Source organism: Pipistrellus hanaki, assembly GCF_964339955.1.
Source record: "Pipistrellus hanaki genome assembly, chromosome: 9".
In the NCBI taxonomy this organism is placed as follows: Eukaryota; Metazoa; Chordata; class Mammalia; order Chiroptera; family Vespertilionidae; genus Pipistrellus; species Pipistrellus hanaki.
The window spans coordinates 54,072,500-54,099,772 of NC_140511.1; the positions used below are offsets into that span (position 1 = coordinate 54,072,500).

The 27,273-nt window shown below is 55.0% G+C and overlaps 2 protein-coding genes across 15 annotated transcripts in view; both read right to left on the bottom strand.

Moving 5' to 3' along the window:
- Positions 1-3,025: 3,025 nt before the first annotated feature.
- On the bottom strand, positions 3,026-6,435 carry KCNJ11 (potassium inwardly rectifying channel subfamily J member 11). The gene has a single exon (XM_084895478.1). It carries the CDS (start codon positions 5,450-5,452, stop codon positions 4,262-4,264), a length of 1,191 nt encoding a protein of 396 aa, XP_084751604.1. The 5' UTR covers positions 5,453-6,435; the 3' UTR covers positions 3,026-4,261.
- A 3,618-nt stretch (positions 6,436-10,053) lies between these two features.
- The window catches only part of ABCC8 (ATP binding cassette subfamily C member 8), a 71,915-nt gene continuing 54,695 nt past the window's right edge, over positions 10,054-27,273 (bottom strand). For 6 of the 14 annotated variants that reach the window (XM_084895453.1, XM_084895455.1, XM_084895454.1 and 3 more), the window contains 18 exons: positions 25,942-26,079; positions 24,390-24,515; positions 23,279-23,378; positions 22,821-23,062; positions 22,545-22,711; positions 21,173-21,242; positions 20,294-20,451; positions 18,290-18,382; positions 15,270-15,372; positions 14,623-14,736; positions 14,194-14,314; positions 13,947-14,077; positions 12,976-13,054; positions 12,713-12,821; positions 12,216-12,319; positions 11,374-11,507; positions 10,844-10,906; positions 10,054-10,302 (listed from right to left, as the gene is read on the bottom strand). In XM_084895453.1, the coding sequence (XP_084751579.1) occupies positions 10,165-10,302; positions 10,844-10,906; positions 11,374-11,507; positions 12,216-12,319; positions 12,713-12,821; positions 12,976-13,054; positions 13,947-14,077; positions 14,194-14,314; positions 14,623-14,736; positions 15,270-15,372; positions 18,290-18,382; positions 20,294-20,451; positions 21,173-21,242; positions 22,545-22,711; positions 22,821-23,062; positions 23,279-23,378; positions 24,390-24,515; positions 25,942-26,079 (2,190 nt within the window). In that variant the 3' untranslated portion in view covers positions 10,054-10,164. Of the gene's footprint in view, positions 10,376-10,843; positions 10,907-11,373; positions 11,508-12,215; positions 12,320-12,712; positions 12,822-12,975; positions 13,055-13,946; positions 14,090-14,193; positions 14,315-14,622; positions 14,737-15,269; positions 15,373-18,289; positions 18,383-20,293; positions 20,452-21,172; positions 21,243-22,544; positions 22,712-22,820; positions 23,063-23,278; positions 23,379-24,389; positions 24,516-25,941; positions 26,080-27,273 lie in introns of those variants that run through there. The other 8 variants (XM_084895447.1, XM_084895443.1, XR_014795996.1 and 5 more) reach the window with 6 other exon arrangements.

The window sequence follows — 27,273 nt, forward strand, 5'->3', positions numbered from 1 at the left end:
GTGTCTGATACCTGGGCCTGGGGAAAGGTCAGAGGTGAGCCCAGACATGTAGGGAGCCAGCCATCGTGGTTGAAAGCTCCTTGGGGAAGTTCTCCTGAAGGAAAGCTGCTGGGTAGGAGCTCACCTGCAGGATGGAGATGGGAGGATGCCACCTGTGGATAGTGGGTCCTGAAGAAGCTGGGTGAGTCCTCTCCAGCAGAAGGGCCACGTGACCGGTGGGAAACGCCACAGCTTAGCCTGCTATCATTCTCAAGTCTGGGACTCAGGGAGGCGCAGGGGCTTCCTGAGTTACACGCTCCCTCTTGCTCTTGGACTAGAGAAAACTGTCTTTCTGTGGCGGATTTGACTCTTAGGAAAGGTGGTGCCCCTCGTACAACTGGAGCTCAGGTCACTGGGACTGTGCAGCAGCCTCGGACAGACTCAGGCTCGATCTGAGTCATTTACTAGCTGTGAGATGTTAGCAAGTTAGTGTCACTCCTGATCCTGTTACCTCATCTGCAAACTTGGAGAACAGTGCCGCCATCAGCACTGGACCGTGGTGACACGAGGTACTTCCCTCCCATGTCCACGGGGACTGGGGGAGAGCAGGGTGTGGGCTAGCACGGACTGATGTCTGCTCTTATGTGATGTCCAGTGCTGTCCTGGAGGCAGCATATCAGAAATGAAGTTCTCACAGGAGCTCCTGCTGGGCTGAGTGGAGCTCAGGGGACCTTCTTTGGCCAGGTTAGTTCAGTGCTGTAAAGCAGGGATGCCCTCAAATGGAAGGGACACTACCAGTGGGCAAGAACATTCACAAGGGTAAAGAAAGGCTTGATACTTCCCCTCTATGGCTGAAACTTTCCAGCTTCTCCCCGAGCTAAACCTTAAGGCTGGCGGTGTCTCTCAGAGTGACCAGTGGCCCTGATTTTCTGGGATCAAGTAGGTCTTCTCTGACCAGCAGGTGGCGCTGAGCCCTCAGTTCTGCCAGTTCCCATTCCTAGCAGCTTAAGGTCTGAGGGCTGGAGGAAGGTTACTCTGGATGGAGTCCTAAGGATGGTGCTGCTAAGGGGTTTCACAGTGGGTCTGACCCCTCCTCTGGGCCTTAAGAGCAGCTAATGTAAGTCCCAAGAGCCAAGCACTGCCCCCAGAAATTCCAGGCTGATTCTGAGTAGCTTCTCATCTATTTTTTTCTCTACACCAGAAATGGGTCAGCTCAGCAACGCTAGGGGACTGTGTGGTGCAGGGAGGAGGCAGCTTAGAGCTTGGAACTGCAGCAGCAGCAGCAGCAGCAGCAGCTTCCTGGCTCGCAATCTTGCCTCTTGAGTAGTCTGAGACAAACTCTCATTTATCCAACAAAAGCCTTCTGCAGGCCTCCAACTACAGCAATAACCCTGGCTTGTCATGTACACCATCCATCTATCCATCCACCCATCATTCATTCATCCAGCACTTACTCAGTGCCAGGCACAGGGCTAAATCAGACATACTCCCTAATCTCAAGGAGCTGTGGACTTGGGGGAGGGGAGACAGACCTGAAAATTCAGGCAAAAGTAGAATACCCACAGACACAGATGAAGGGGGAAGGACCATGTCTTTCCAGAGGAATCAGGGAAGGCTTCAAAGAGGCATCATTTGGTCTGAACTTCTATGTATTTCAATAGGCAGACATGAAGCCTGGGCAGTCCAGGCAAAGGCTCAGAGGTAGGAAGGTCAATGTTATATGCAAAGAGGGGATAGTAAGGCAGGCAGGGTAGTGGGAGGGCACACAGGGTCCTGGCAACTGTGAACTGTAAGGCTGGAAAGCAGGTAAAGCTGAAATGGCTGGCTATGGGTTTAGCCTTGACCCAGAAGGCCATGGGAGCTACTGCAGGTGGTTGACATAGGAGGGTATGATCATAAACCTTTTAATAAGACCACTGGTGGCTGCATCAAAGATGGACGGAGTGGGTGAGATGGAGACAAGAAGACCGGGTAATACGTGCAGCCACAGCCCCTGAGATTAGTTTGAGGGGCAACTGTGAAGAAAATAAGATCAGGCAGAGAGACTCTTATTACTGAGGGGAAATATAATAGCACCCTCTCTCTTAACATCTGCTTGGCCAGTTGTCTCATCATGTGGCTGATGCAATAGCAATCACAATAGCTAACATTTACTGAGCCCTTATTATGTACCAGGCACAAAAGCATTTTATGTGGAGGGTGACTACACTGTTTGGGCAGGTTCAAGCCTTGGACATGAGAGGGCACAGTCCTCTCATGGCCACGTGCATGTCTCACCTTGGAGGGCAGGGTCCTCCCACCACAATTATAGCCAACAGCTGTAGTTGTAAGCTTGAACCTATGGTCCGAACACGTGGCCCCACAAGCCTGAGTGATGTGGGCTTGATAGAGATCAGGTGCATGTAACTGAGTAGGATCGAAACCCACAAGAATGTTGTAAACATCGTGACCATGCCCTTACTTTGCCTCGGGGCTTCTGGCTCTAAAAGACACGGCTTGTAGTCTGTGGCGCTGCCGCTAGCTCTCCATCAGAGAGACTCTCCGTTAAAGAGGACAGAGTCCCAACGAGACCCAGCTTTCACTCTCTTGTCTGGCTTTTCTCAGTCCTTCACCATCCCCGCTAAAGTTCACTCTTGGCCCTGCTGGCATGGCACAATGTTACGTATACTTTTCACTTCCTCCCACAAGAATTCTATGAGGCAGGTACTATTAGCATCCCTACTTTATGGATGAGGCAACTGAGGCACAGAGAGGTTAAGTTACTTGACCAAAGTCTTAGAGCTAGAGCCAGGATTTGAATGCAAGCAGCTGGCATAAGAGCTTATGCTCCAATCACTACACTAATGCCCGTGACGTCCCTACCTCTCTCCCACCGAGCACCCCAGCTTTGTTACAAGTTCCTGGGAGTGGAGGCAGCGCTACAAGCCTGGTGAGTGTCCAAAGGTTGAAATGGCCAGACGGGTTGGCAGGGCTGGGCTGCCTGAGGCAAAAGGGGACATGTCTCCTTGAACTGGGGAAGAGGGCCAGCCTCATGGTTCTCTCCAGGGCTCCTGGACTATAGCCCATGGCACCTCTGGAATGTGGGCTGGCAGCCCCAGCCCTCCCCTCCCTGTCCACCAGCATGCCTCCTGCTTCTCCAGCAAGAACAGCCCAAAGTCATGAAGGAGGGAGGCTTTATTGACAAGGAGAAGGCAGAATTATGGGTAAGTACACACAACACTGCTCCAAGAGTCCATCCAGGCCTGGGGCCAAGCCCATCAGGGGGGCCAAGGGCCCCTTCACCTCAGGGACCTTGCTCACCCCCACCATCCTGAGCTTTCCAGCATCTCCTTTTCTAGCAACCCCTAGACCCTCCATGTCACCCTCTGGACAAAGTCAGTGGCAGCCACAGCTGGGGAGCCAGGACCAGAGTTTGGTCTGAGGCTCAGTGAGTATGGGTGGGCCCAAGACCCCCTTCTCCTCAGCCTCTTTCTGCGTGGCAAGCCAGGGTCTGCCCCAGCCCACCCCCGCGTCTGAGGGTGGGGGACAGAGTGGGAACAGGCAGGCTCAGCAGCCCCAGCCCACGGAGCCCTCACCATAGAAGCCTCGGTGTTGGGGCAAAGGGTAGGGGGGCAGTGCCCATCCCACTGCCCTGTGCCTGAGAGGTCTCAGTGAAGCTGAGCCTTCTCACGCCATTTCCTCCCTGCAGGAGCCTGCCCGTGGAGCGGAGTCCTGTCAGCCTCAGCCTGTCCCTGTCTGGGCAGGCTCCACACTTCCAATCTTCCAGCTGGAATGGGCTCCCTCATTGGCTGCCCTCCCCAGCTGGCCCACACTTTAGTCATCAGGTTTGCAGGGAGCAAGGGTGGCTGGGGGCTAACCACAGGCATCTCTTGGGGCCTCAGACACACAGCAGCAGGCCCCCAACCTGGGAACTGTTTTTCCCCAGCCATCTGCCCAGCTGTGGCTGGTTGATCATGGGGCTCCAGCTTTAGGGCCTGACACTTCCCACAGTTTTCCAGCCTTGAGTCCGGGGAGGGGCACCAACCAGTCCTGAATTGGGGCTGGGAGGAGCAGGGACAAAAATAACCCAGTACAAGCTCCTACTGAGACCAGAAATAGGTAGTGACAATGCCTTTTAACACCCTGGGCTAGCACAGCAGGGGGGGAGGCTGAGCTGGGGAGGGCCCAGCCTCACCCCAGATCCTGGCCTGACCAACAGGCCCCATACCATGTCCACTCTACACATCGTATCCCTCTGCCCATGTGCACACACGTGTGGGGTGAGAGCCCAAGGGACCACGGCTCAGGACAGGGAATCCGGAGCGATGCTAAACCTGGGCTTGGCCTTGGCAATGGCCACGCTGCGCTTACGCAGTGGCCCGCGGGCCGTGGCGAGGGTCAAGGCGTCCAGCAGGCTGCGGTCCTCCTCCAGCTGGCGGGCCGTGCAGAGGGGCGTGGGCACCTTGACGGTGTTGCCAAACTTGGAATAGTCTACGGCGTAGCGGCCGTCCTCCTCGGCCACGATGGGCACGAAGCGCTGGCCCCACAGGATCTCGTCGGCCAGGTAGGAGGTGCGGGCCTGGGTGGTGATGCCCGTGGTTTCCACCACGCCTTCCAGGACGACGATGATCTCGAGGTCCTGGTGGTGGTGCAGGTCGCCGGGCGCCAGGTCGTAGAGCGGGCTGTTGGCGTCGATGACGTGGTAGATGATGAGGGGCGCCACCAGGAAGATGCTGTTGCCCCCGACCCCGTTCTCCATGGGGATGTCCACCTGGTGCAGGGGCACCACCTCGCCCTCGGGGCTGGTGGTCTTGCGCACCACCTGCATGTGGATGGTGGCGCTGATGATCATGCTCTTGCGGAGGTCCCCCACGCGCAGCATGAAGCAGAGGCGGCCGTGGCGCAGGGCGATGACGGCGTGCTTGCTGAAGATGAGGGTCTCGGCCCGCCGGTGGGCCTGGGCCGTCTTCATGAAGATGCAGCCCAGCATGATGGCGTTGATCATGAGCCCCACGATGTTCTGCACGATGAGGATGAGGATGGCCAGGGGGCACTCCTCCGTCACCATGCGCCCGCCGAAGCCGATGGTCACCTGGACCTCGATGGAGAACAGGAAGGCGGAGGAGAAGGAGTGGATGCTGGTGACGCAGGGCTCGACGGCGGCGCCCTCTCCGGGGGCCAGGTCCACGGGGGCCAGGTCGCCGTGGGCGAAGGCGATGAGCCACCAGACCATGGCGAAGAGCAGCCAGCTGCACAGGAAGGACATGGTGAAGATGAGCAGCGTGTGCGGCCACTTGAGGTCCACCAGCGTGGTGAACACGTCCTGCAGGAAGCGGCCCTGCTCCCGGATGTTCTTGTGGGCCACGTTGCAGTTGCCCTTCTTGGACACGAAGCGGGCCCTCCGCTCCCGGGCGCGGTACCGGGGCTCGGCGGGGTCCTCTGCTAGCCGGGTCAGCACGTACTCCTCGGGGATGATGCCCTTGCGGGACAGCATGGCTCCAGCGGCCACCAGGGAGAGGCTTCCCTCATGGGGGTGCCCCCTGACCAGCCTCCGTCCGGCCTCACGGTAGGGTTCCTTCTCCCTGGGTACCACCTTCCACTCTGGGACCCCTCTCAGCCAGTGCCGGCCTCACTTCTGAGACGCCTCCTCTACCAGACTCATCGTCACCTCCATCCGGCCCCGGCTTCACTTTTTACACCCGTCTCCCACTTCAGCCCACCTGCCCATTGCCTAGTGAGCCCCCCACCCTACTGGTTCCCCACCTGGATCTCTGCTCAGCAATCCTCCACCTACTGACCACCCCGGGGGGACCCCTGTCTAAGACCCCGTCTCCCCACCCAGCCTTCCTTCTCGGTCCACCCCTTCCACGGTGGAACCTAGCACCTCTGGTTATTATGCACTAAGCAGACCTCACACGACCCCCACCGTGTCTTCTGCCTCACCCATGTCTGTCCCCGGGCCCCCTCCTTCACATCCTGCCCACCACTCCCCAGCCTCACCTTCAGGGGCGCCCCTCTTTCCTACCCCACCCCCCCAAAACCGTCTCAAGCTCTTGGCTCTTGGGATCCCCCTCCAGCTGTCGTCCTCTCTGTCTCCTTGGGATCCTGAGATCCTCCAGAGTCACCACCCTGCCCGGCTCAGCCCCGGATCCCCTGACCCCTGGCAGGACCTGACCGGGCTCACTCCGGAGTCGGGGCCTCCGGGCCCCCAGCGGGCCGCACGCACGCCCGGCGCCGCGCCCCCGCCCCGCGCCCCGCGCTCGGCCCCGGCCCCACCCGCCGGCCGCCGCGGCACCTGCTCCTGCTCCTCAAGCCGCTGCCACGGCCTCCCCGCCCCCTTCTGCAGCGGGGCTCGCAGCGGCCCGCCCACCGGTCCGTCTGTCAGTCCGCCGAGGAGACCGTCCTGTGCATGGTGGGGGTAGGAGATGGAGGGCGAGGGGCGCCGGAGGAGGGGAGTGGGGGGACAGGGCCGAGGGGCCGCCAGGGGGAGCCCGACCTGTTCTTGAACCGGAGCGGGGCGGGAGCAGGCTCCAGCCCCGCCTCCCGCCGGTCCCCGCCCATTGCCTGCTTTCTCCAGACTCTCAGGCTGGCCTTGGGGATTTGCCCCATCAGGTGGACAAAATCAGGTCCCTCCTGCCCACAGCCTATGGAATCAGGGCGGGATGGGGGTGAGGGAAGTCGTGGCTTGCCTTCCCTCTCTCTCGGGATGACAGCTCCTGGCGCCCTGGCGTCCGTCCCCAATTTCCCCATCCTCTGTTGGGTCAATATCCGCCTCTGAGTGCAGCCCTGGGCTTTGCGGTTCCCAGAGAAAGGAGGCACCAAGGGGCTGCATAACCGACCCGACCCGGTGACTGGGGGAGGTTAGATGCCCTGATGACTTCTCAGTTAGCTAACTACTTCTTCTCTTTGGGGGATGTTCTTCACCTCTTCTGAGTCACAGATCCTTTTGAGGATCTGATGAAATCCACGGTCCTCCTCTCCAAAGTGGGGGTGGAGGAGAAAGTACCTGAGAAGTTGTAGGAACACAATTTAACAGCCACTGCAGGGGATGCTGGATACAGCAGCTCAGGAGCCTGGGTGGTTGCATCTTTTCAATCATGACTGCCCCACCCCAGCCCTGCATTTCAAAGAAGGTTTGAGTTACGGGCACTTGCTTCACACCTCCTTTCACCCAAAGCCTGCTTTCTTCTACCAGGAGGCACTCGGGGTCTGTGGGGCTGTATTAGGGCTGACTAGGGCACTGAGAACCCAAGCGCATGGCCTGGACATGAGTGGTTTCTACTACAGGCATTAGCCTAGGGTGCCCTATGGCTTAGGCTCCAGATTGGGGTGGGGGAGGGTGTCCCCAGTTCTTGGCTGAAAGGGAAAGGCTGCTTGGTCTGTATTGTGGCAGTACTAGCCCCACTCCCTTTCTGGGGCTAGGATCCATGTGTGTTCATTGGTTGGCATGGGGGCTTGAGGCAGAGGCTGGGAAGTGAAGGACAGTGGGTTTGTGGGCCTCAGGAGGGCCAGGTGTGGCTTTCATATTGAGTTTTCCTCTTTCTCTCCCATATCCACCAGCAGACAGAACACTATGACTTAGAATAAGCATGATCTTGGGCTGAAGTATCAGAGGTACAGTGCCTATGGTGGGGAGGGGAAAACAGGGCGAGCAGAGTGGGGAGCTCAAGGAGACAGGATTACACAGGAAACCTCCGGGGCAACTACAGCTGTTGAGTCATCAGAAAAGGAGACCTGAAAATCGCTGCCCTCCCTCAAAGTTTGGGCACTACTGCAGAAACCCTTGAGGTCCAAGAAGGATGGACTAGTTGTGTTGTGTAGATCCAGTATAGACACTGAGTGGAACAGAGGCAGCCTTTGATTTCATGCAGGGAAGAGTCAGTTCTAATAGCCAGAGGTGACCTACGTCTGTAGGGTATCCAAGTCAAGGTTGGCAGATCATGAGGGATGCTACAGAGAAGTTTGGGCCAGGACTGCCTTGGACAGTGGTTGGCAAACTGCGGCTCCTGAGCCACATGTGGCTCTTTGGCCCCTTGAGTGTGGCTCTTCCACAAAATACCAAGTGCAGGCACGCACATACAGTGGGATTGAAACTTCGTGGCCCATGCGTCGGTTTTCGGCTCTCAAAAGAAATTTCAATCGTTGTACTGTTGATATCTGGCTCTGCTGACTAATGAGTTTGCCGACCACTGGCCTTGGGCATCCCTGCAAGACTTCAGTGTGGACTCTGCCCCTGCTACTTCCCTTCAATTCCGTGGGGGTAGGGTGGGCATAGGAGGATAGGGATCCTCTTCTCCTCCTAAGCTCTGCTCCTGGGAGCTCCCATAGTGGAGGGAGCTGCTGGGGCCCCAGAAGCATCTCAGAGCTGGAAAGGCTAGGCCCTACTCACAGTGTGGCCCTGAGGCCTCAGCTATTTCCTGCTCGACCCTTTCCAGGAGGACGAGTCCACTATCCAAAGAGCCAGCCTCCTGCCCTGCTCCATCCTGTACCTCCTCATACTCACCTCCCTCAAGTCTCTTTCTTACTCAAAAAATTTCTCCATTTCCCTTTTGTTCAAAGGCTTATCCCAGACTTCTTGTCCTGGTACTTAAGGCTGTCTGATTTTATGTCACCCATCCACCACTCAATGGGCCGTTTTTATCAAACTCTGCCTGTATAATTCCTACCCCTCCCATGCCCAACTCGAATCCTGCCTCTCCCAGGCAGCCTTAAAGGACTGTCCCTCTCTGAGCTTCTGCGACTTCTAGAACATCCAGAAGGGCTTGTGGTGGGCCCCTCTCCAATGACTGGTGGGTTTTACTTATGTTGTATGGCTCTGACCCCCTTGCAAACAAGATGAATGCAGGCCCAGGGCTCCTGGGGTCTGCACCCTCAGGGCCTGGTACAGCCAGTACTGAAGGTAACATGTAAATGATAATAAAATGATATGCAAACGAGCACCTGCCATTTCTTGGCTGAGGGCAGGTATGCTCTTCTGTTTCAAGATGCGGATGGAGCCTGAGGGCAGCTGTGGCATGCACTGTGCTCTCCCTCTGGAGGGCCACCATCTCCTACTTCAGAATGCCCCTGCATGGAGGATGGAGATGGGGACATGTGGTCCAGACCTAGCCAGTCAGTTTGTTCCAATCCTCTGGTCACATGACTAGGGGCAGGGATGTGACCCAAGTTGGTCAATTGAGATTTTTGCTGGAACTATTAGGAGAAAGCATCTCTTTTTTTTTTTTTCAGAGGGGTAGGGTGTAAGCTGGTGTTGCTAGTGACCATCTGTCATTGGGGAGGGAGAGGAAGATGGAACCAGAAATAGAGACGCATCCTGATGTCAAACACCTGGATCCAGCGTACTTGAAGTAGCACACCTCCTGCCCTTCTCAGTCACATGTGATAATAACTCCAGTTTTTTTGAAGCCACATCGGGTTCCTGTCATGTGCAGGGGAAATAGTGCATTTCAAAGAGGGGTTGAGTAATCCAAAGTACTTGGGGTCCCACAATTTCAGTTCAGGAATTAAAGTGAGAAGGAAGGGGACCGAGCTATAAGGAAATTTGCCTCTTTACCTGATGAGATAATCACAAAATGCTATCACTCTTGTTATGTGCTGCCCCAAAAAGCATATGTTAAAGCCCTCTCCCCCCAATGTGACTATAATTTGGAGATAGGTCCCGTGAAGAGGTAATTAGGTTAAATGAACGGGAGGGGGCCCTAATCCACAATGACTGGCACCCTAACAAGAAAAGAGAGAAACAACACGGGTGTGCATTCAGAGGAATGGCCATGTGAGGACATAGCCAGACAGCAGCTTTCTGCAACCAAGGAGAGAGGCCTCTGGAAAAGTCAAACCTGCCATATCTTGATCTTGGACTTCCAGCCTCCTGAGCTGTCAGAAACAAATTGCTGTCATTTAAGCCATGCAGGCCTTCCTAGTTTGTGATGGCAGCCCTACCTAGTTCGCTAATACCACCCTCATTTCCCAGACAAGGAAACCCGCTCTGCCTGAGCTCACACCGCTTCTTCTGGTCTGCTTGATGCCAAAATCATGCTGGTTCCACTGGACCCACAGTCCACCCAGCCCCCTGCCCACCAGATCCAAGGCCTCTGGTAGGAAATAACCAATCTCTTTATTTACAAGTGATTTACAAGTGATTTTAGAAAACCCAGGTGGGAGGTGGGGCCAGGCTGGGGCATGGGATGGCACTGGGGCTCCGGGAGGTCACTTGTCTGCACGGACGAAGGAGGCAAAGACGCTGTCCTTCCGGCTGAGCAGCTTCTCCGGCGTGTCGAACTCGAGGATGGCGCCACGCTTCAGGACGATCACCAGGTCTGCGCTCAGGATGGTGTGCACACGATGCTGGATGGAGCAGGAGGGGGCTGGTCAGGGTGGTGGGGGAAGGCCGGGACAGCCGAGGGCATCCTTCCTGCAGCTTGGAGGAGGAGGCGGCGTGTGGCCAGAATGTCCTGGCTCCGTGGTGACTGCCCTTTCCTGAGGTGGCTGTGATTCCAAGCCTTCCCTTCACTAATGACGTCCTCTCCCTTCGCCAGGTCTCAGCTCTGCCCCAGACTTCAGGCTTCAAGCCTCAGAGACCCCCACCCCCCATTTCCTATGGAGATTAACCCTAGCCTAGCTCACTGGGCCTTGGGAAGGGGTGAGGTGTGGGAAGGGATGGGGGAGGAGGGCTTGGAGCTTGAAGAAAGAGAGGGGAGGTCTGAGGACAACAGGTACAAATCCTCCCCACTCCAAATTCTGCAATCCAGGGTCCCCGCAAGCCTTCTAGACTCCTTGCCGTGCCCTGCCCCACAGTCCCCTTCCTCTTGATCACCAGGTCCCAGTGAGCCCAAGGGCTGCTCTTTCCCTGGGGGTCCACCCTGCACCCCATGCACAGGCTCCTTACCGCAATGGTGACCACCGTACGGTCTGCGAAGGCAGTCATCACCACCTTCTGGAGGATGTTTTCCTGCCAGGTTGGAGCGGCAGCTGTTGGTGCACCTGCCCCGTGGTTGTGGTCTGGCCTAGCTTTGGGGATGTGGGGCCCAGGGTTGTGGCCCAGCTCCCACCTGACCCCAATCCTAGCCCCACCTCCTCCCTCTGTCTGGCCCTAGTCCACATAGGACCGACCGGATTCCTAGCATTCAAGGAGCTCAGCTCTGTGCTTGTGTGTGTGTGTGCTGGGAGCTTATGCGGGGTGTGCTCTGGTGGGGGACAGGGATGGAGTGGCCATGGATCTGTGTGCAGCTTGTATGCATGTGGCTTGTGAACATGCCCTCGCTGGAGTCAGGGTCCCCAGCCCTTGTCCTTTTCGGCCACAAATGGCCTTGATGTTCAAGGTGACATCTTGGACTTGAGGGTCACTTTATGCAGATTTCCCCCTAACCCACCCACCCTCTCCAAGCCTCCCACCCCCTGGATGCGCCCAGGACCAACCGTGGCCATGTCGATGGAAGCCGTGGCCTCGTCCATGATGAAGATGCTGGTCTTCCTCACGAAGGCCCGCGCCAGGCAGAACAGCTGCCTCTGGCCCTGGCTGAAGTTCTCCCCGCCTTCTGTGATGATGGCGTCTGAAATCAGCCCCCGGAGAGGAGCAGGGCTAAGTGAATCTTGGGTTGTGAGGAAAACAGACAGGGTGGCCTGAGGGGCGGGGGCTCAGGAAATGTCTGTGTGAGCGTGTGTGGTGAGTACAGGTGTGTAGGGTTGCCGAGCCTCATACAACATCACGGATGCCACCTGCACGGATTATAACGAGAAGAGCACCCCCTGGAGTGTGTGCTACTGAGTGTTCACTCCATGAGTGGGGGGCCTTTGTGGCATGATTCTCTGAAACCAAGGCATGGCCAGTCTCTGCTGCCAAAGGGGCCGCAGCACCGCCCCTGGGGTGGGGCGGTCTCTCAGGAGCCTGCAGGAGCACCCTGTGCTTGTGATTCCCCAGACGGTTCTCTCCTCCCTCTTTCCCGAACTGGACAGGCAGGTGGACAGGGAAGGGCAACACTGTCATGGTATCAGGAGCCTGGAAGCTCCGTCTCACAGGCACCCCTACTGTCCTCTCGGTGCCAGACCCTGAACTGACCATTGTGTGACCCAGGGGAAGTCACCTGACCTCTCTGAGCTCCTGCATGGGGAGAGCTAGGACCAGATGGTCTCTGGGGTCCTGCCAGACCTCAGACTCCAAACTCTGGACAAACCTAAGGCACGAGTCTCCCCTCCCCAGCCCCGACGGACATCCGGGCGTCCGCCAGGGCCCGACCAGCCGCTCAGCCAGCAGGAGTTACCGAGGCCTCCTGGCAGCGCCTTCACCACCAGCTTCAGCTGCGCTATCTCCAGGGCCTCCCACAGCGTGCTGTCGGAGCACTTCCGCTCCGGGTCCAGGTTAAATCTGGGGGGGAGGGGGGTGACACAGAAAGCCCTATAGGGAGGGGAGCAGGGTCCTGGCTCCATCCCCAAGGGCCTTGCAGAGGGTGGTGAGGCTGGTGAAAGGAGCAGTGAGTGAGAACTGATTGACTTGGGGGTCTGGCTGGAAGATGGGCCCTAAGGTGGTGGCACCCCAGACCTGAGGTGGGGGTGCTCCTAGGGACCAGGGCCTGCCCCGGCCTAAGGAGAAAGAGAAGGAAGGGCATGGGGCAAACGCCTCTGAAGAACCAGCGCCAGCCCCTCACTCTCCTGGCCTCATCCACCCCCCGCCCCCCCTTTGTGCTCCAGAGTCCCCGGCTGGTGCTGAGCCAGGCCTGGCCGGGGGATGGGGGTGGGTGGTTGGGGGCCCGAGGCTCACCGGATGGTGCCGCTGAAGAGGACGGGGTCCTGCAGGATGATGGAGAGGCGCGAGCGCAGGGTGTGCAGCGGCAGTTTGGCGATGTCAATGCCGTCGATGATGATGCGCCCTGCGTGGAGACCATGCTACAGGTGGGGCCCCGTGGCGCTGGGACGTGGGTCCCCAAGAGGATGCCGGGGAAGACAGTGATAGCCAGGCCTCCTGTGACGCCTGGCCACACGCCAGGCCTGCGGTTTCATCTGGTGGCCGGCCATACCACTCACCTTCGAACATGTCCACCATGCGGAAGAAGGCGAGAGAGAAGGAGGACTTCCCACTGCCGGTGCGGCCACAGATCCCAATCTGGAAAGAGAGGGGCGGGTAAGCTGCGAGGGCGCTGGGAGCCTGGGGGTGCTGAGAGCCTCTGGTGCTAGCTGGGGTGGGGTGTGCACTGGGAGGTCACTGAGGATCTCCTTATCCTGGCTTTCTCACCAGCTTCTGCTTAGCCAGGGCTGGGCCTGGTGTTTGGACTTGTTTTCTGCAGGGGGTCCAAAGGGGGCTCCCATGGGGACCCGCGAGCAAGAGAAGGCATATATGCCCATTGGTCGGGGCCTGGGCGTGGGCCGGGCTCTGCCCGGTACTTGCTGCAGGAGAGGTGGGGGCACTAGTGTGTCCCCCTGTGCATGGGGGTGGCAGGAGGCCTGAGTGGCTGCGTGAGTTGTGCAGGATGTGTCTGTGCGTCCCACCTTAAACTGGAGCCATCTCTGTCCGCATTGCTTCCTGGCCCTTGGGTACCAACAGAAATGACAGTAAAGGACGAATACAGAGACTGAGATGATGACAAAAAGATGGAAGGAGAGGGGCAGTGGCAGAGAGAGCAGAGTGGGAGTGAGGAAGAGGGAATCAGTCAGAGAGGCAGGGCAGAGGGCCAGCCGGGGGTTCCCTCCCCGGGACAAGGGCGGCCTCACGCTTTGCCCCGAGGCCCCTGCTCTGAAGCTCAGGGGCCAGTGCCCTGGGACAGTCTGACCACTTGCAGTGCTGACAAAGCCGCTGTAACCAGGGGAGTCTGAGGTGCCCTCCTTGGTGAGTGAGTGAGGGCCGCAGGAGGAGAAGGGGAGAGGGAGGCAGGGGAGAGGTGGGCTGAGCCCTGTCAGGTGAGGGGCCTGGGGGCTCTGCATGGGTGTGAGAACTGAAGGGCCCCGGAGGGCCCCAAGGTGACTCTGTGGGTGGCCCGCCCGGTGCCCTCCGCCCTGACCTTCTGTCCTGGGGAGATGAGGGCGTTGACGTGCTTCAGCACAGGCTTCAGGGAGCTGTCGTAGCGCACACTCAGGTTCTGGATCTGGATCTTCCCTTGGTCCGGCCAGTTCTTGGGGATCAGCGAGGGTGCTGGGGGCCGGGCTGGGGGTCAGCCACCAGGCAAGGGCCACAGCTGGTATCCAGGAGTACCCTACCCCCAGGCTCTCTCCTGGCCCCCTCCCCAGAAGCCCTCCTGCACCCCTCACCCAGCAGCCCCTCGTAGCTCTCTGCCTCGGTTTTCAGGAGCCCGTGGATGCGCTTCACGGCCCCCAGCTGGATCTCCATGTCCGCCAGGTTCCTCACCATCCAGTTGAGGTAGTTGGAGACCTGTGGGGAGTGAGCTGGTGGCCACGGGGTCTATCCCTGGCCACCAGGATGCTCTTCTTGTGGCTGAGGAGCGGCTGCCCTCTCCACCCCAATATCCTTTGCTGTCCACTGGCTGGCTGTTCAGATGGCCCTTCCCAGAGACACAGGAGTTCCTCACCCATCATCCATCTGGGGCCTGGGCTCTCCTGCCTGTATCAGACCCAAAACAGGTTGGGTAAGACCCGGGGGTGTCTCATGTGGGAGAGATGCCCTCGGATTCCCTGTATGTGGTTTCTGATCCCTCCCCTGACCTAGCCGCTCCCACTCACCATGAGGGCATAGGTGAGGCCCAGGCCCACCAGGCCGGCAGAGAGCCCCCGGTGCAGGGAGTTGGAGATGGAGGTCACGGCCGCGATGAGGACCACACATGCACCGATGTACTCCTGTGGAGGGACGGGGCTGGCTTGGGCCCTCGGGGGCTGAAGCCACAGTGACTTCCCCCCGCCCCTTCAGAGCAGAGAGAAGCTCAGCTGAGACTCAACCCCAGCCCCAAACTCAGGTAAATGTCAGGACACACAGGAGGCTTGTGAAGGCCGGAGCCTCAGGAGACAGAGTGCACACAGGTATGCTCCCACACATGTACACAACATAAGTATCACATGACCCACTTCATACACACACTCATCACAGTTCAATACACACCTATTCCCACTATTCACACACACCTCAGATTCCCAGTCCCCAGGCAATAACAGGGAGAAGAGGGGGCTCCGGTCAGACACAGGGAGGACCACCAGGGCTGGGAGAGGCAGGATACCTCGAAGACCCCCCCCCCCCTCTTGTGTGTGCACATGAGCTGGTGGTATTCCACACTCTTCCCACCCTCCGGTCCATGTTTGGCCCTGGCTCTGCAGAGCTCCCCACCCCTATCAGAACCCCCTGTCCTGGGCCCGGACAGGGGGTGGGTGGCACTTGCCATGCGGACTTCTAGCCATCTGTTGGCAGCCGTGAGGAAGAGGGAGGCGATGTTGTTAGAGTCCGTGTATTCGAGGAGCTTCTGCTGGAACCGGGCCTCGTACCTGGAGGGAGGATGATGGTCTGAGGCTATAGCTTTGGTTAACACAGCCTGTGGGAACCTGCCCTGACGCTCTAAGGCAGATGAGACCTCTCTGTATAAGGAACTTGGGCGGCTTCTTTCCTGCCCTTGTGCTGTCATCACTTCCCTCCATGGGGTTACTATGCCTCTTTCTGACCAGCCTGGGCTCCTGGCATCACTCTCCTTGGCCACCCCTCAGACCTGGCTGGCTTGGGCACTTGTTTGATGGTGAGTAATGGAATGAATGAAAGTAGCATCAGTGAGGGGCTCAGAGGGATGCCAGACAAGCCTCGGAGGGCACTGGCTTTTTATTCCTGGAAGGTGTTTGTTCTGCTTCGTTATTTCTGGGTGAAGGGCCTGTGATGAACTCTGTGTGTGAGGAGGGTAAAGGGAGTCTCTGAGGCGAAGAGCGTGCATTTGCGCAGCACAGGTGGATGTGGTGGGGTGACGTGGCTGAGGCGGGTGTGAAACCCTACGTCTCAGGGCTCGATCAAGTGCGTGTGCAAGAGGTGCCTGTGAGAGTGCAGGTGTGTGCGACGGGAGTCCACAGGGTGTGTGACCGTCTGCGGGGTGAGGGTGTGAGGGTGTGTCAGCTTCTAGGGCAGGTGTGTGATGGTGGAAAGAGCCCCAGCTTTGGGGCCACGTGGACCCAGGTTGGAGCCCAGCCCACTCCTCACAGGCTGTGTGTGTAGATATTAGACTCAGTTTCCTCATCAGATGGTAATAGTTCCTACAGGGACTGCCACAACCTCTGAGCCCAACACCGAGCCCAGTGCTGAGTACTCCTGAAAGGTTTTTTGGGAAAAATCAGGGCCTCCTAGAAAAACCAGGTCAGACAGGCCTGGGTTCCAAATCTAGAACCAGCTACCACTGTCTGTGTAGCCTCGAATTGGTTCCTCAGCCTCTCTGGGCCTCTTCTCTTCATCTCAGTAGGAGGCTGCAGTAACTCTGGGTGCAGAGTTACTGTGATAGCACAGGTACAGTGCTTAGTGCTGGGCCTGGCACTTGGCAAGTGTACAATCAATAAATGCTACTCAGCTCTCAACAGTGCGGGCTGCTGGGCAAAAGCCAATGAATTAAACACTTCCAAGGGATGATCATAAAGTTCTTTATTCATTTATTTAAAAACCATTCACTGTGTGAGTGCAATGTCAGGGCGGGGGGAACGGGGGATGGAGGGGAGGAAGAGCACCTCGCTGGGCAGCTGTTTCCCTGGCCGACCACAGGCTTGGTCTGGGGCTAGTTACAGGTTGCTGGGATTTACCCGGATCCCACTGAGAGGGTCTGGCTGCTCTAGGCCCAGCCTCAAGCCTTCAGGACACCAGTTGTAAGACAGATATCACCAATATCTAGAGTGGAGGGTAGGCCCAGGGGTGTGGAGGGGTCTGGAAGTTGAAGGAACTGGGGAAGTTTGGGCTTGAGAAGGGGACAGGGAGGAGACCTAGAGTCATGTGCCAGGCTCCAAGGAACATCTGGACTGGAGACAGCACAGGCTTGCAGGGGGCAGGGGATGACCAGGGAGCAGAGCCAAGACTGGAGTGGAGCTCAGTTTTACTCGGACAAGACCCCCAAGAGGCTCTCCCACTGGCCCCAGATGCCCCAGGGTGTGAACACCAGGGGCCCGGACATCTCTCCCAGGGCTGCACCTGGACCTTGGGGGCTAGGGGAGAAGATGTCAACCTCCTTGGACCCTCTCAGCTGGTCCTTGGGCCCTAGGGTTACTCTTGGCCACAGGGCTTGGTGTCTCATGGCTCCCGTCACACCCTGCACAGCTATGCCATCCTAAAAATAACCTGGGTTCACTCTCTGGTTGAGGCTTAAATACCAGAGCCCAACTATCTGGGCCAGGGGTGTCTGACCTGTCTGGCTGGAGGAGAGATGCCCTAATAGACCAGTCAGAGACGAATATAGCAGTCCCTCCACTCCCCAGGCAGCCTCAATGCTCCAATCCACCCAACTTCACAACTCAGGGTAGCAAGATGATGGCAGGGGCACTGAAGTTTTCAGAACTTTCCTCCAACCTGGTGAATTCTGTCCACCTTTTGAGTCCTAGCAACCTCCTCTGTGAAGCCTTCCATGACTGCTCTCCCCTTGTGTGCTCCCACAGCTATGTCCTGCCAGGTGCTTTCAGAGTACCTGTCACATGGTTGGTCCTGGCCTGTTCAAAGTCTGGACTGTAAGGGCCTCCAGGTCAAGGGCTCATCTGACTCATCTCTTTTTTAGCGCCTGGCATGGGGCTTAGCACATAGTGCATGCTCAGTAAAGGATATTGAATGAATGAGCAGATTCAAGCCTGGGCTTCAACTGGCTTTACAACAGAACAGTAATATAAGCTCTCTGAGCCTCAATTTTCTTGTCTGAGAAATGGGGATAATTACTGTCACTGCCTTGGATCGCAGGGCAGAATGAATGAGATGGGCATAGAAAGAACTCAACAGTGTTTGGCTTACAGAAGGTACATGCTATTGACTGTGAAGCTAACCTATGATCCTTTGGTGTGCAGGCTGATGGCTATCCACTGAACAACACCGGCCAGAGCTAGGAGATTTTCAAAGATGGCCTCATGTTTGCCCATATGATGTAAGGTCCTTTCTAGCATTGATATGTGAGTACTTGTCCCAGCCTGTTTGTTCTGAAATTCTGCCTTAGGTCACAGGGGGTCCAGGCTTGGCTGTGGGGCTGAGGTTTCCTCTCTGGATTATACAGTGGGAGCCCACCTGTCCTGACCCTACGAGGGACATCATCTGGGCCTTGGGGTTTGAGGCAGGGCTGGGAGGTGTATGCCCTGGGCCTTCCTAAGTGGAGCCCTGAGATCTGAACCTCATTACCTGTGACCTGGCCTCCCCCACCCGCAACCATCCCTACCTTTACCCCGCCCCTCCCCGGGATGAATCTGGTACCTGAAGGCCCGGATGGTGATGAGGCCTTCCACAGTTTCAGCAAAGTGCGAGAGCAGAGGGAGCTGGGTGGTGTCATCCAGCTGCTGCAGGTCCCTGTGCCAGGGGAGCAGAGAGGGATGGTTAGGAGGGCAGGCTGTGGGCTCAGCCTGGGTCTGCATCCCAGCTCCACCCCTTTGACCATGTGGGCAAGTGGCTTTGCCTCTCTAGAGCTCAGTCTCTCACCAGTCAATGATACCACCCCATCAAGCAGTTGTGAGGACTGGACAGCTCGTGTAAGTAAAGTGCTTAACCAGCATGTTGGCACAGTCACTGCTATCCTGGGCATCACCTACCCGTCCTCTATACCTTTGTTCCTGGGCTGCTGCTGCTGCTGCTGCATAGCCTCCCTCTGCAGGGAGGCTGCACAGGCGCGGTTAGTTCCCTTGCACAGGTGAACCACCTGAACCCGAGGCAGCTGGTCCAAGGAACAGAAAGGCAACCCAAAAGCTTCCAGCCCCTCCCCAGTAACCACAATAGATTTCAGCACATCTCAGGTCAGGTCAGACGCCAAAGAGTTCCTAGAGGGGGAAAGGCCAGCAGTTCCCATGGAAACAGAATTGCTCCTGCTCTCCACAGCTGCACCTTGACAGGCTGGGATGCAGAAAGCAGCTTTCCTCCAGGGGCACAGCGGGTGCTAGGGGAATAGAGCAGTTACCCTGGCAGAGGAAAGGCACTCTGTGGAACAGCTTGTAGTGTATAAACAGCCACCGTGTTTTGTGACTGTCAGTGTGCTATGGATACATTGTGGGTACCAGGGGATTCTGGACCAAACAGACAAAACACAATTTATACAAGTCTTGATCCTTTGGTCAAGGTAATTGAAGCTGAAATGTACCTAAATTTAATTATTACTATTGCTATCAGCATTCTGACTCCAGTTTTTAAGCAACCTTTGCACTTGGGAAAGGTACTTAATCTTTCTCACCATCACCCATACTAAGAAATACTTTTTGTATCATAACACACCCCTATGCTGCCCAAACAAAGCTTACTGTTACTATGTGAATACCGTCTGGTACTTTTTGTTTTATTTCTTTTCTTTGTAAATGCTGGTTATAATCTGTGATACTGATTTCACGACTCATGGCTAGGTTGCCATTGGCATCTTGAGAAACGCTGGCCTAGAGGTTCTTTAAAATTGTCCCTATGATTCTTTGAATCTAGGATTTAAATAGAGTCGTTCCCAGAAAAAAATCCCTAGGGAATGTTCTTAGAAAATTTTAAGGAGAAAAGAGGTATGTGTGGCTCCAAGGCCCCTGAGGGCAAATGTGATCATGAGGCTGGTGGTGAGTGGCTCCCTGGTGCGGAGGCTCCTGACCCACGGGCTGGGATGTGTGGTTGCCATAGCACCCCTCACATCAGGTGCCCTCTGACTTCACGCGCCGGCCATCTGCCTGGTCACTGGACTCATACAACCCTCCTGAGACTCATTTTGTCCACATGAATGAAGGGCATAAGCATGCATATACCTCCCTGACCTAGCAGTTCCATTCCTGACGGTAGCTCCCAAGGAGACAGTCCAGGTATTAGCTGCAGCCTGTGTGCTGACACTTGCTTATATTAGGATAGTGCTGTGGTTGGCAAACGGCAGCAGCTCTCAAGCCACATGCGGCTCTTTGGCCCCTTGAGTGTGGCTCTTCCACAAAATACCACGGCCTGGGCGAGTCCATTTTGAAGAAGTGGCATTAGAAGAAGTTTAAGTTTAAAAAATTTGGCTCTCAAAAGAAATTTCAATCGTTGTACTGTTGATATTTGACTCAGTTGACTAATGGGTTTGCCAACCACTGGGATAGTGGAATATGAATACTTCATTTCCTTCATGTCTGTTTTCCTTTTCACAGGGAACAAGACTCTACTACTTTTATGATAAAGACTTGTAACAAGAGTACCAAACTGCCCATTGCAAAGCATTTCCCAACCTCCTCCCCACCCCCAACCTCGGAGGTTGACAAATGATGCCGTCACCTGGACGCCACCCGGAAGTACTTCTGGATGAAGTAGCACACGATGGCCAGGGGCAGGAGGGCCACGAGGAACACAGGTGTGACGTAGGAGATGACGGCCAGGGCGGAGACACAGAGCAGGGTGGAGCGGCTCAGGCACTCCAGCGTGGATGGGATGTGCTGAGGGAGGGAGGTGTGCGAGAGGGAGGGGAGTTCCCATTTTTGATGACCTTTAGTGAGTTACTTGCTGCCAGGTTTTGCTCTGTCGCACTATTATAGGCACGCGTCTTATCTCTCTAGCTACACTGTGAGTTCCCTGAGGGCAGGAGGCAGGACTTGGCCTTCTCACTATCCAGTGCAATGGTAAATAAAGAACACAGGCTGAATCAAAAGAAATATTCTCTCCACAAAACCAGTCACCTTGGCCCAGCCAGTGTGGCTCAGTGGTTGAGCATCGACCTATGAACCAGGAGGTCATGGTTGGATTCCTGGTCAGGGCATATGCCCGGGTTTTGGGCTTGTTTCGCAGTATGGGGTGTGCAGGAGTCAGCCAATCAATGATTCTTTCTCATCATTGATGTTTTTATCTCTCATTCCCGCTCTCTTCCTTTCTAAATCAATAAAAAGATATATTTTTAAAAAATCAGTCACCTTGGTTTAGAATATGTTGGAACATTCCTAGAGTGAGCCAGGGGGCTCTTGGATAGAAGCCAACCGGATGTGTTTTCTCCCTCAGCCTTATTATGAGGGCCTCATAGGCGGGCATGGGCAGCATTATAAACAGATTGGGGCCCACTGGGTTCCTCCCCCAGGGCCCAGGTCACACGATCTGGGGAAGCCAGCAACAGACAGGGGCCTGGCCTCTCTCCAAACTGGAGGACTGGGTCACAGTCCCGTGTACCTGGTCGATGGTATTACAATCAGATGAAAATCTGTTCAGGATGCTTCCGAGGGGCGTGGTCTCAAAAAACCTAAGAGGCAACCAGAAGAAGGACCTCATTTGTTACTGATTCCTTTTCTGTTTATTGAGAGCTTGTTTGGAGGTTCTAGCAGGGGAGCGCAGCTACTCATATACACTTGACCGAAGACCGGACCTCTCCTCTTGGGGGAAAGTCGTCCTCTTTGACTGAGCGCGCAGCTTCGGGAGGGACGCACATGGATCAGTGAGGGAGGAGGGGGACACCCGCCTAGCCAGCCAGATCAGCCGCATCAACCCTGGCGATCAATGGGGTGACAGATGTCGCAGCCAGATCGCCCTCACATCCCCTTTTCTGTTTATTGAATGAGGGTAGATATTTCTTTCATTTTGGTGTCTCTGGAGTCATCCCTGGGTCTAACCTCTGCAGGTCTGTAGCCATCTGGCCTGAGTCCCTGAGAATTCCTGCAGCAGTCCAAAGGGGTGCTGGCCTCTCTTACTATCAAGCCCATGTGTGACCACTGCCACCTTCCCCAGCTGCTCCCCAGGCCTGACACATTTAGCAGCTGTCCTCCCCAGGACATAGAGTCCTCTCCAAGGGACAACCAGTCAGGGGAACAGGGCTCTGGGGACAGCTTGTCAGCTGGCTGACCCTGCAAGGCCTGTCTGTCATCACTCTAGTTGTGACACAGAGCCAGCCTAACCCCAACCGGAGTATTTCAGACCCCCAGATCTGAGATCAATAGAGGTTATATAAACTTTGAGGACACCTCTCTGGGCCACAGAGTGGCTGCAAAGTAAATATGGAGTCAGATGGTGAGGAATTGACAAGGGTGGGCCAGATGACCTGTTGGCCTGTGGATTCTTAAGCCGAATTGGCTAGCCAGCTGGGCAGTGACTTCTTTTATAACCAAGTGGTATTTGGAGTTTTTATCCATGTCATTACAGAAGATTAGAGCAGCTACACCATGTGCCCAGTGTCAGAACCTGCAGGCAGGCGGAGGGAGGACAGAGAGGAGGAGAGCTGAACCCGTGATTGGAGACAGGCAGTTGGAACCTGCCTAGGGAAGGGAAACTAACATCTACAGAGCCTGCAGACCCTCACTTTGGAAGACTGTTGAGACAATTAGATGAGTGTGCCATGTAAAATGTCTAGCACTGTGTCTGGCTGAATAAATGCCCATTTCCCTCTGTTTTCTCCTCTGAGGAGGACACCTTTACAAATATTTGAGGCTCCTTGAATCATGCCCAACAGCTTGTGACAGAGATTGTATATCCCCATTTTATAGATGGGACAACTGAGGCTCACATACTAGTGACTTGCCTACAGCCCCAGAGTGGTGGGGGAGAGGGGTACCTCATGGGGGCCAGGATGATCCGGTTCAGCAGGCTGCGGTGCAACTTCTTGGCCACCTTCAGCCCCGTCCACTCTACTGTGACAGAGGTGACCAGGCAGAGCATGATGCCCAGGCTGCAGAGCACCGTGAACACCATGGCGTAGACGGTCTGGTCAAGGGAGCATTCCTGGGACAGGCAGAAAATGAGGCAGAGTCCCGGGGGTGTCTATGGTTCAGCTCCCTCTACCCTCCCAACCCCCTGGGCCCTTGCCTTGCCCTGGGGCTGCTGGCCCCACCTGGCTGAGGGAGCAGTTCCTAGCCATTGGGCTCAGAGTCAGGGCACTGTCTGTCCACTTGGCCAGCCAGTAGTCAATGGCCACCAAGACCATATGCTTGAGCAGCTGGGAGAAGATGAGCAGCGACAGGAGCAGGATGCCCGCAGATGACAAGTACTTGGCGCAGGCTCTCCATGGGATCTTGGCTCGCTGGTGCAGCACCGATGACAGGTTGTCCTCCTCCTCACTCTCGGCTGCCTCCTCTGCAGGCCACAGAACACGCCCTGTGGCTTCACATCTGAGGGTGGTGCAGGGGGCATGCTCTCCCCACTTACAGATGGGAAGACTCAGGTACACAGAGGGGAAAGGGAAGAATCAAAGGCATCCTATCTTACCACCCTCAGGACCTCAAACCTTAGCCTCCCAGGGAATGATTAGACCTCAGGCCATGATTTCACTCCCAGTCCCACTGTCTGTACCTTCTTCCTCTTCTTCATCCAGTAGGAGGCCATCTCTCGAGGACATGGCCCGGGGCAGGCCCTGGGATGGCTCTGGGACTTTTCTCTCCATGATGGTTTCCTGAAAGACAATGTCCTCAGGTGTGCAGAGGGTAAAAGAGAGGATGTGGGGGCATCCACCCCTGGTAATGAACAATGTCAATTTCCAGGTTGCCCCTGCCTCTAGAAGGGTTTAGAGGGACACATGTTTGTACTGCCTTCTCTTTCTATCTTTTAAAAAAATTATTCTTTATTGTTGAAAGTATTACATATATCCCCTTATACCCTCCATTGACCAACTACAGCCTCCCTACTCCTTAACCCCCCTACTGCCTTCTCCATTCTCTAACAGTAGCCCAAAGTTCCTGGGAGAGACACCTCTCCCTTATTCTTAGTCTATGTGATATGAGAGAGCTGGCAATTCTCCCTGGCTCCAAGGGTGGGCATATGACATCGTACTAGCCAATATTCTATATTCTGGCCACAATGATTTGTTCAGAGGTGAGCACGTGACCAAATTGACCAATGAGAGTCAGTCCTGGTACTTTTGCTAAACAATCATGAAAGAGGCACTCTCTGACAGCTGTTGATCTGTGAGAATATAAGCCTGAAACTGCCAATGGCCCTCACTGTTACCATGGGAATGAAGCCAATTTTGAGGGGAGCAGAGCCAAGAGATGGGGAGAAACAGATCCCTGGTGACACTGTTTAACTGCCTGGATCCAGCTCTATCTGAAGTTATAGATAGAGCTATAACTTGGACTTTCTGGTTTCATGAGTCAATAAATCCATAAATCCTACTTTTTTTATTTTTATTTTTTGCTTGGCTAGTTTGAATTGATTTTCTGAAACTCTGTGAAGTAAATGGTATCTGACTATCTCAGGATAAAGGGAGGGCATCCTCCCGATTCTGCCTTGGGTAGTGGGCACAAATACTGCTCATCCTCTGATAAGGAGCAAGTTTATACTCCGCTCTCGCATCTGTCCTTAGGGGGGTTTCCTGGGATCAGCGAGGGCAGGAAGGCCTTTATGAGGTTAGGTCTAGCAGAACCTTCTTCTCAGGGGTGGATGCTTGGTCCAAGGAGATACCCACCTTCTCCAGCTCTTGGTCCTGCCGGTTCATAAGGGTCTTCCAGTGCTCAAAGAGCTGGCACTCAGACCTCTGGAAGTCCTTGAGTGTGCCCTCCCTCTGGATAGTGCCGTCCTTCATGGCGATGATCTGGAAAGGCAGTAACAAACCCTGCCGAGGGCTTCCCGGGATATGGAGTGGAGGTCACACCCCGCCCGACTGAGAAGTCAGAGGTGGACATATACATCCTTTTCCCACCACAAATGGCCTTTGGTTTTCCCTCATCAGCAAGCTGGTAGTGATAACCTACCCTCACCAACACACTCCCAGGACTTAGGGTTTTGTACATCTGGGGGGTAATTCTCCATGGTTGCCCATGGTTAATAGGAGGGTTTGCAGAGCAACTTCGTGCATCCTGGTCAAGCTGCCTGGTTATCTGCAAGGCAGCCGTGGCAGCTGTTTTTGTACACTTAGTGGGCTCATTGCACTCTACCCTTAGATGAGAGATTCCACCAGCTTTGGCAAAGCACCTGTTGGCTTAAATGTGTGGCCACGCCTTTTTGAAACCAATAAAACTTATTTTATTTGTGATACTCAGTGTTTCACACTCACATGGACTCATGATTAATTTAGACACCTACCCCTGCTCCTTTTACCCCCAAACTCCCCCAGGGGGCTTAGGGAGGGGTGCTGGGAGTCCTATCCACTGATTTGCCAATAAACCAGGCACCTCCATGCTTCTCTTCTTTGGATTGAGGATTGTATTGCGATCTCATCAAGGTCACCATGGAAACTCAGACATGAACCTGCACCTGTTTTAATAGCTTTTTAAAAAATTTTAATTTGGACTTTTCCCCCTTTTTCATAGTGGAGAGAGGGTCTTGCTACATGTAGTAGGGAGACTTATTTAGGGGGAATTAGAAGGGCTAATTGGCACAGGCATACCTGAAGCTTAGGGTCGACCTCAATTTTCAGGGACAGCTCTGAGTAGGGTTTAGGCAAGGCCCAGATGTCAAAAGTCACATGATTTCCATCTTAAAAACTAAGGTAGATGTTGATGGGTATGTGGATTTAATTAAACTCGGGATTTACAAAATTGCATTCCATCAATAATATGGAAGTATTATTACTACTGCTATCGTTTGTTTCCAGATGGGAAAACTAAGGCACAAAGAGGGGAAAGAGTAAAATCAACTTGTATCTGACCCACCAGATGGCAGGAAGCTGGTTTCCCCATCCAGTGGGCATCCCAAAGGCCAGGGGGATGAGCTATTTAACTGAGCAGGATACAGAAGGTAGGGACTGAATGCCTACTGATTTCTGAGATGTCTCAGTGCCAGCCCTTGTGGTACCCAGGCCAGGATGGGCAATGCCTGCAGCTCTAGGTGACAGCAAACCCTTGGGCGGTGCAAGTCTCCCTGATCTGCCCAGTCTGCACGAAGCCATCCAGTGCTGATCTCTTCTGCTTGGTGGCCCTCAGACACTGCTATGAGACATCTCATTAACTTCTTGTGAGATGTCAGACTGCCTCTCCCACCTCACCGCCCTGCAGCTTGATGTCCCTGTGGCCCCTCACCCAATCTGCATGCGGCAGGTATTGCAGTTTGTGGGTCACTAAGACCACTGTCCTCTTATGGTCTCTGAGCAGCTCAAGGATCCCGGCCTGCATCAGGTGGTCACTCAGGTGGACATCCAGAGCTGAGAAGGGGTCATCCTGGACAGAGAGGAGAAGGTAGGGTCAAGTGTAAAGGGAGGGGGTGACAGTGAGTACAAAACCAGCAGAGTTATATCAGCTCTGGTCTCGGGACTACTTCGCTGTGTGGCCTTGGACAATGTCCCTCAGCTCTCTGGGCCTCAGTTACCTCATCTTAAAAATGGGGCTGTTATCAGTGATCATTCTCAAACAGTGGTTCCCCATAGTCTATGAAGCCTGAATTCCTTAGCGTGGGAACCCAGGCTAACCTGCTCAGTCTTCCTTTCACTGTTCATCTGTCTTGCCCAAGTTCTCCACACTTCAGGTTTTTAGGGAACTTGTGATTCCAGGCCTTTGTTTACACTGTTCCCTCTGCCTGGAGTCTGATGTGCTTTTGTCTGCCGAGGGAATTCCTACTCATCCTTCAGTGTTCCACCCAAGCACTGGCTCTTCCTATGTCCTTTCCTGACTCCCACACCTAGCTTCCCCTCCTCTCTGTTCCAGCGATACCCTGCTCAAAGCCAGAGCTGATAGTTATGTACATGAGGCCCCTAAGAACTGAGATCTCCCTTTCTCCCAAAAGAAAACTGAGACCTTCCTGTGCCTGATACAGAGTAGTTCCTTAATAAAGTTTGCTGAAATCAACTAAAATATCCACTTTACTTCTCTCTTACAAGGTTGTTTAAAGTTCACATGGGATCCTGAGTGAGCTAGGACTTTGTGAAGTGCTGTATGTGAGTCAGTTACAGAGTGTGAACCTTACATAATGACATGTGTTTAGTAGGGAGTGTTTATGTGTGTTGTGGAGAAGAGAGATTAAAGCTGGGGTCAGAGACCCGAGGTTCCTCTTCTAATTCTCTCTCTAAATGGCTCCCTCTTTCCTTTTGCTTAATTGACATACACTTCAAGGCCTTCCTTCAGGAAGCCTTCCCTGATTCCTCTAGTCCTCACAGTTGTCTTCCTGGACAAGGCTCCTCGCAGTCGGTGCCACACAATTTGACTCTCAGCTGAGCTGTGGCTCTGGAATATAGATGAGCTCTGCCTCCCTATCTGCACCTTTGAGGCCAGTGGTTTTTCAGTATCAACCACGGCACCTAACAAAAAACTTGGCATGAAATAGAACAGGGATAGCTAAGAAGTTTGATCTGATGTCTGATGGCTAGTGGTTACCCAGAATACTGTGATGAGAAGGATTCTGAGGACAAGTTAAGTTCC